The 8,966-nt window shown below is 39.2% G+C and overlaps 1 protein-coding gene across 1 annotated transcript in view; it reads right to left on the bottom strand.

Moving 5' to 3' along the window:
* Nucleotides 1–8,966, bottom strand: part of ANAPC1 (anaphase promoting complex subunit 1) — a 115,020-nt gene that overhangs the window by 75,815 nt on the left and 30,239 nt on the right. The window contains exons 14-17 of the mRNA XM_037727201.1: nt 7,232–7,366; nt 3,594–3,734; nt 3,007–3,067; nt 301–488 (exon numbers count right to left, since the gene is read on the bottom strand). Coding sequence (XP_037583129.1) covers nt 301–488; nt 3,007–3,067; nt 3,594–3,734; nt 7,232–7,366 — 525 coding nt within the window. The remainder of the gene's footprint in view (nt 1–300; nt 489–3,006; nt 3,068–3,593; nt 3,735–7,231; nt 7,367–8,966) is intronic.

Genomic DNA, 8,966 nt, shown 5'->3' with positions numbered 1-8,966 from the left:
AAAAAAAAAAAAAAAAAAACTATCAGAAATCCTAGCATAACTTGCAGTGGCTCTACAAAAGTGAAATGAGACATAGTCATATATGCTTTAACATTCTAAAGCTCAGTAATTACTACTAAAATGTTAATATTAAATATTAAATGAGATTTGATTTATACTATATAGATAGAATAAACCTTAGTATTATTCCATTATTTTCAATATGGTATGCCTATTATGTACTCTGAATGTTATATTGCCAATTATGCAATCATTACATTAACAGAATAACTCATAAAGAAAACAACTGTATTTACTTACATTTCTAGTCCATGCTAAGCGATCTGTGTTATAACCCATCAGATTCATGAGACAAGTCACAAATAAATTCCACTCTGAGTGATAACTGGGTCCTCCTGGAGCACTGTGGACATTGTACCACTTGACAAGCATCTGAACTGCTATTTCTTTTGGGAGGATAAACTTAACTGCTTGCAAACACGTTTGTACTATTAAAAACAAAGATTAATTTTAGTATTCTTACTCTGCATGCATTGCTTTTACCCTTTCAATAACAAAGTTTTTTTTAATTTCTACTATGTAAAGTCCAATTATTATGAAAAGAAAACTGGCATTAAAGAGGCAATGAGATGCAAACATTACCTAGCCAAAAATCTGAAACTAAAACCAACTACCGAATTCAACAGGGCTTCAAAGAGATCTGAGGACAGCTTTTTGATCATTAATTTTGGATCCAAAATAAAGTGATTAAATAGCCCAGTTTGCCACAGACATTCCTAATTTACATCCATCCATTGCCCCAGCAATTACTAACTGCTCCCCCTTTCACTCTTAAAGATGTTCTAGCTTGATGACAAATTAAAGGTCACTATGGGCCAGGCACGGTGGTTCACGCCTGTGATCCCAGCACTTTGGGAGGTCAAGGTGGGTGCACCACCTGAGGTCAGGAGTTCAAGACCAGCCTGGCCAGCATGGTGAAACCTCATCTCTACTAACAACACAAAAATTAGTTAGGCGTGGTGACAGGTGCCTATAATCTCAACTACTTGGGAGGCTGAGGCAAGAGAATGGCTTGAAACAGGAGTTGGAGGTTGCAGTGAGCCGAGACCATGCCATTGAACTCCAGCCTGGGTGACAAGAGTGAAACTCTATTTCAAAAAAAAACAAAGTCACTATGAAAAACATACAACTTCTATGTTTATACATTTATATAAAATACTGTCTAAATACTTCAGTAAATATATAATATTCAATATATGCATCCACAAACAGCAATGCGTGGTTAGCATTACAAGGTGTTCTAAATGAGTAAACATGCCTATGAACCAAAGCTTTATGACTTTTATTTATTTCTGACATCGCTCAGTTTCTAAAATGTTTCACATGCTCTCTGCCTTAAAAGGGTTAAGGGTTAATACCACATAAGTTACATTATTCTTTCTTAGGTAAGGGGAAATAGGGTCTTCCTCTGTCCCCAGGCTGGAATGCAGTGGTGCAATCATAGCTCACTGTAACCTCTAACTCCTGGGCTCAAGTGATCTACCAGCTCCAGCTTCCCAAGTAGTTAGAACTACAGATGCAAGCCAGCACGCCTGGCTAATTTTATTTTTCTTTTCGTAGAGACAGCGTCTTGCTATGTTGTCCAGGCTGGTCTCAAACTCCTGGCCTCAAGTAATTCCCTCACCTCAGCCTCCCAAAGGGAAGGGATTACAAGCATGAGCTCACCACACCTGGCCCTACACAATTCTCAATGGCTCAAAGCCATCAGTATGAATGTCAGTTATAGCACTACACTGTCATACAATGAGCCCCTCAGGGTGGCCAGGGCTACCACTGTGAAGAGACCCAAATCTGCTTTTAGTAGTAAACAACGCTGAACTGCTTATACTCACATATCCTCTCTTCCAGTATTCTTTTTTCCCTTTCCACTGTCATGTCACTGGGCCCATCCTCAGCAACACATCCTCTGTCCCATCATTTTGCAATGTGCACACTCAAACAGCATAGGTTAGAAGCAAGTAATATTAAAATACCAAATAACCAAGTATGTCATAACTGAATCCAAAGTAAGTGTAAACCCAATGCTGCACGAGTGTGTGAGGGAACCCTTTGTAGGTAAAGTACATAAACCTATGTGCATTAACTATGGAGTTTATGTTTGGCTATAAAGGGGTAAGAGTTTTTGCTTTTATTTAATTTCCTCCATTATTATTTGTTTGTATATATTTTGCTTAGGCTTATAATACTTCTGGTACCTGGCTTTCTGATTACAAAATACCTTTTAAAAGGCAAGGAATCTCCACATCAACTTGGAATACCATTTACTACTCAATGAAAATTCCTAAAACAAAAATGCATTCTAGTCTACAAGCTGCCAATGTCCTGCTTTGGCAGTTAGAATTTGAAACCAAGAGATGTCATAAACTTCCTTATATTATACAGGCTTTTTTTTTTGAGACAGAATCTTGCTCTGTTGCCCAGGCTGGAGTGCAGTGGCATGATCTCAGCTCACTGCAACCTCCACCTCCCGGGTTCAAGCAATTCTCCTGCCTCAGACTCTCGAGTAGCTGGGATTACATATGTGTGCCACCACGCCTGGCTAATGTTTATATTTTTAGTAGAAACAGGGTTTCACCATGTTGGTCAGGCTGGTCTTGAACTCCCAACCTCAAGCGATCCACCTACTTCAGCCTGCCTAAGTGCTGGGGTTACAGGTGTGAGCCCCCATGCCCAGCCAGAATGTCCATATATTATTGCACTGCATGGTGTTATTCAACAGAAGAATCTCAAGAGGAACAGAACTAACACATCCTTCACCTGTACTCCAGCCTTAGAGCACACACACAGTGGACATTACAAAGCACTCCCTAGTTCTTTAAAATTCCTCTACAAAGCTAAGAACTTGATCCAGTGGCTTCAAAAATGCCAAAACAATGTTTAAAACCCCAATTATTAATGTAAATCACAATTACTTCACATCTTATAAATGAAACTTCTCAATCGTACCTAACTCAGAGGTGGCAATTTCAGGAATAGTGATCCTAACCATGGAGCCATTACTCAGTTCCTAGGTGGAAACAAATGAGGAAGTAAGTAAAACCTGTGCATTTTAAGTCTTTAATGTCTTAAAAATAGCTGGTACAAGACTTTGCCTATCAAAGCAATAAAATAAATGAAAAACAATTTTCCAAACAGAAATGAACACTTCCAAATTTCAGAAACTTTAAATGTAATTACTTGCAAAATGTTTTCCAAAAATGCTTGTTTTACTAAAAAGTGTCTAATCTATATACAGACAGTGAATCACCATAATCAAAGGGAGGACATTTAACAAAAAGACAAAAAAAATCGTATCAATATGCAATTCAACTAAGCTTTTGTTTCCATTAAGTTTTTAGTAATACAGAAACTATAGAAAACAAGCAGAATTGCTGTATAGTAAAAGGTAAAATAGTGCCAAAAAATGACATATTACAACAGATTTTGTAAATCATGAGAAATGTTTGTGGTTATTTTTCAGACAAAATTCTGTATTCTGTCGAATTTGAAATGCTAGCCCACCTCTTGGAAAGCTACCAAATATTTATACTTACTAGGGTGACCCTGTTATGAACAGGATCTCTGACAGAATGAACGTAAGTGCCAAGCTGTTGGAAAGTACAATCCTCATTATAGAGAGAATCATGAAGTTTTGAAGAATCCCTCAGTTCTGGAACTGGGGACAACAGAACCACCTGTAAAAGTCATAAATATAACACAAATGAATTGTTTTCTCAGAAATTAAGGACAAAGAAACTTTCTTTTTTGCATATGATCTAATGAACAATTATATGTAATGATTCGAAAATGTTCTGCTACAAGCCAAGCATGGTGGTGCACACCTGCATAGTCCCAGCTACACAGAAGATTGAGGCAGAAGAATCAATTGAGCCTAGGAATTTGAGGCTGTAGTGAGCCTGTGAATAGCCACTGCACTCCAGCCAGAGGGACACAGCGAGACCCCAGCTCCTTAAAAAAATTTGTTCCAGATACAATGAAGTACCAGCAAACCAAGGTCCTCATAGAAAACAGCCAGAAAAGGTAGGTAAAAGGAAAACATCTGATTGATGGCTGTGGGAAAGCTGTGGAAGCAACCTGGACTTGAGGGACCAAGATCTAGGGGAGAAGGCAACTGCAGGAAGAGGGCCAACGTTCTCACCTAAAGAAGGCAACTACAGGGAGGGGTCCAATGTTCTCAGAGAACCTTGCTTTTCCTGCTCTGGCCATCTGCAAATGTTGGTGGTACAAGGAACTTATAATATGCAAGGAAGTCACAGCTAAGAGGGAGAAGCCAGCAGCACTGCTAGCAACCTTACAAGGCTAAAGACTAAACTGTGGGCTGGATACAGTGGCTCATGCCTGTAATCCCAGCACTTTGGGAGGCCAAGACAGGTGGATCACTTGAGGTCAGGAATTGGAAACCAGCATGCCCAACATGGTGAAACCCCATCTCTACTAAAAATACAAAAATCAGCTAGGCGTGGTGGTGCAGGCCTGTAGTCCCAGCTATTTGTGAGGCTGAGGGAGGAGAATCACTTGAACCCGGGATATAGAGGTTGCAGTGAGGTGAGATCGCACCACTGCACTCCAGCCTGAGCGACAGAACAAGACGATCTCAGAAGAGAAAAAAAAAAGACTAAACTGTGAATTGAAGCAGCTGAAGCACTAAGAGCCCAGGAAGAAAGGACAGTAATAAAAAAGCAAACAAATGAGATCAGTATTTAGTAGTATTTCCACTATAAGCAATTATTTATCAAAAATATATTTGCATTTCTATATTAAATGCAAATATAAATATACATTAAAATGTATATATTAAGCATTTATTTGCTTAACTGCAGATATGCAAACAAAAAATTTAAATGATCTTAGTTACTAACTACATGCAGATGCTTCCAATCTTAAATCTCCACTCATGACCACCAACGCTTTTTTTATTCCTTTAATTCAATTTATATATCTCCAAGTGAATATTTTGTCAACACTTACAAATGAGACTAAGATGTATTTATTATATTCTAGATTCTACTCTAAAAGTTACCAGGAAAAATTCAGCTCCACTGGTCCTGGCTCTAAGCCTACCAGCACAATCTGCCAGAGAAGTAGAAAAGCCATCACCCAGTGTGTTAGGCTATCATTTCCGTGACCTCATACCTATCAAAAAGATATAACTGTTACCAGGCTTATAGAATTCTAAAAAAGTTGGAAACCATTTTCCATTATAAAAGAAATTCTTGAAGGCCGGGCGCGGTGGCTCAAGCCTGTAATCCCAGCACTTTGGGAGGCCGAGGCGGATGGATCACAATGTCAAGAGATCGAGACCATCCTGGTCAACATGGTGAAACCCCATCTCTACTAAAAATACAAAAAATTAGCTGGGCATGGTGGTGCGTGCCTGTAATCCCAGCTACTCAGGAGGCTGAGGCAGGAGAATTGCCTGAACCCAGGAGGCGGAGGTTGCGGTGAGCCGAGATCGCGCCATTGCACTCCAGCCTGGGTAACATGAGTGAAACTCCGTCTCAAAAAAAATAAAATAAAATAAAATAAATTCTTCCAAATCACACAAAACATTCTGACACTTCTCCAGTTCCCCTTCTGAATGTTCTGCAAATGGAAGAAAATTCAATGTTGCACATGTTTAAAAATACATTAAAGACAGACATTATCAAATACAATTGATAGCACTAACCTTCCCTTTGAAGGCTTCCTAACTTGGTAAATTCAGCTACCTTCCCAGGTTAAGAGAATTTGGAGCCTGGTTCCACGTTACCTTTCCCAAGCCCAGCAGCACAACACCAATCAGCTGACAAACTCATTTCCACCTCCCAAGGCCTCTCATGTTATTCCCTCCTTTCCACACATACTGCTCTACTCAGACCCTCTTCATGCTTCTTACACTGATACAGACAACCTCGCTTGGAGGCTAACTGGTCTCCTTATCTTTAATCCCAAAATACACCTGTCTATAACACAGATCCAAAAACTCGTAACTCCTTCCTCAAAATCGTGTAATCCCCTGGCAATAGCATTCAGAATAAAACTACCTTTTCATCCTTTCTTCCCCTTTTTTTATTTTTTAGACAGAGTTTCGCTCTTGTTACCCAGGCTGGAGTGCAATGGCGCAATCTTGGCTCACCGCAACATCCGCCTCCTGGGTTCAAGCAATTCTCCTGCCTCAGCCTCCCTAGTAGCTGGGACTACAGGCTTGCGCCACCATGCCCAGCTAATTTTTGTATTTTTAGTAGAGACAGGGTTTCACCATGTTGACCAGGATGGTCTCGATCTCTTGACCTCATGATCCACCTGCCTCGGCCTCCCAAAGTACTGGGATTATGGGCGTGAGCCACCGCGCCCAACCCTTTCTTCCTTTAAGAACACATTAGTAAGTGTAAATCCCAGTCCAACCACTTATTAGGTTTATTTCATTTGTAACCTCTATCTCATTTGTAAAAAAAAGAATCATAGTAATATCTTCTCAATAAAGCTGTTCTAAAAAAATAATTAATACTAATAAAGCACTGAGAACAATGCCTAGCACATAGAAAATGTTCAAAAAAGGTTATCCAACCCCTGTCCTGCCCTACCCTACAGATTACTTGTACTTTTATAAGTATTTATTCTAAAGCTTTGTTGAGTCCTTAACTTATGCACTAGGAGATGAAGATACAAATATCCATTAAAAAATGTTCTGCATTATCTGGCCTTCCTGTCTGTGCCTGTGTGATTCCGCCTTGCCCTGAATGCCCCTTTCTGCATACAGATATCCTACTTATCCCCAAGGTCCAAAGCAAGTCTGACATGTCTCTCAGAGATAAGGCTTTGATTTCGCCATGTCCTCCCATTGCATGTTATCTTCCCATCAATCAATCTACGATGGTACTCTCTTTTACTAATCTGTAAGTCATGAGTCTTTCTTAAATTATAATTTCTTATACAGACAGTACATCATATCCACACAATTGTGAGATCCTTAGATGGAAAAGAATATAACACTTCCATCTTTCCAGCACCTTCGAAAAGTACCACACATATCACAAGGGAGGCCAATGTATGTTAACTGAATCACTTGTGTTTGAAAACATTTATTCTCCAAATATTAACTAAAATTAAGTTAACCATGGAAAGAACTAATATTTGACCAAACTTCTTTTAAAAATGTTAACTTTTTGACAACACCTAGTCCATTTCTTACCTCATCCAATGATCCAAGGAGTTTACTAAGAGGCTTTGGAGTACTGACGCCATCAAGTGGAGTACTGGGCCGAGGCATTGTATTGGACATCGTCAGAGAAGGAGCTGGCAGTCCAGGAATAAAAACCTTTCCCACCTTTAAGCAATAAAAATATGTAGAAAAAAAAATTGCCTTTAATGCATCAGATCCTTAAATAAAATGTTAATGAATGTAAACATATATTTCTTTTGATATTTCTAAGTTTATGCTCACCAAACACAACTAGGAAACAATTCAAATGTGAATAATTGATCCAATTCCACTATCCAACTGCAATTACCTTGGTATAATTTCCTTTTTTTTTTTTTTTGAGACAAGATCTCATTCTTTCACCCTGGCTAGAGTACAGTGGCACAATCTCAGCTCACCGCAGCTTCAACCTACCAGGCTCAAATGATCCTCCCACCTGAGCCTCCTGAATAGCTGGAACTACAGGCACATGCCACTACGCCTGGTTAATTTTGTATTTTTTGGTAGAGACAGGGTTTCACCATGTTGTCCAGGCTGGTCTTGAACTTCTGTGCTGAAGCGATCTGCCCACCTAGGCCTCCCACACCTTGGTATAATTTCTCCTGGCTGGGTTCCTTCTCTTCATTACTGAAGACCTTTTTTGCAGGCAAGGAGGGGACTGTTAATATAGTCAACACATTATATAAAAGTCTGTACACTATGTACTTTTCTACCTTATTAGTCATAAAGACAGTGAGAACACTAAGCTTTCAGAAACTATAGGCAACACTATAGAAATCTCAAGCCTTGAGAGAAAGAACACCAATTATCCCCCAGGGGCTAAAAAAGTAAGGTCAGATAATGCTCAAGAAATTAAATCCAACCTAATTCAAACTGCTCTCTCCAGCACACAATCTGTCTTCAATCATAAATTCTCAACTATTTCATCCTCAAAAAAAAAAAAACTCTATACAAATTAGAATAAATTCTTTGATTTTATAAAAGAATGAGTCAGCAGGCGTGGTGGCTCACATCTGTAATCCTAGCACTTTGGGAGGCCGAGGTGGGTGGATGGCCTGAGGTCAGGAGGTCAAGAAGAGCCTGGCCAACATGTTGAAACCCATCTCTACTAAAAATACAAAAATTAGCTGGGCCTGGTGGCATGCACCTGCAGTCCCAGCTACTTGGGAGGCTGAGGCAAGAGGAGAATCGCTTGAACCCAGGAGATGGAGGTTGAAGTGAGCCAAGACCACGCCACTGTACTCCAGCCTGGGCAACAAGAGTGAAACTCCATCTCAAAAAAAAAAAAAAAAAAGAATGACTAGACAATGCATGCTAACCACTCCTTATTCTGGCTATCTGTAAGGTACTTAGGAAAAACACAACAGAAATTCACATCTGTACAGGCTGAAAACTTGATAAAACTAAAAAGGGGATGCTCAGAACTAAAATGAGGTCTTAACAATATATATATTCTTGTTAATACACTGTTCAAAAGCTAACAAAATAATAGAAGTTGCCACAATAAAATCCTTAGGCTTAAAACAAAATTACTGTGAGAACTAGTTACACATAGTTTTTTAAAAGCTACCTCACACCCCTAATTTATGAAAAGATGGAGTAAGCACATTCCATGCTATTCCCCCCATTAATCACCAAAAAGGAAAAAAAAAAACTGAATAAAATTTATAATGCAACTAACAGAAGATTCTGAAAAGTGAAGAAAAGAAGACAGATGGGCTAGTAA

Source organism: Cebus imitator, unplaced genomic scaffold (genome assembly GCF_001604975.1).
Source record: "Cebus imitator isolate Cc_AM_T3 unplaced genomic scaffold, Cebus_imitator-1.0 Scaffold222, whole genome shotgun sequence".
In the NCBI taxonomy this organism is placed as follows: domain Eukaryota; kingdom Metazoa; phylum Chordata; class Mammalia; order Primates; family Cebidae; genus Cebus; species Cebus imitator.
Note: the sequence above shows the minus strand (reverse complement) of the source record. Positions and strands in the feature narration are given on the sequence as shown.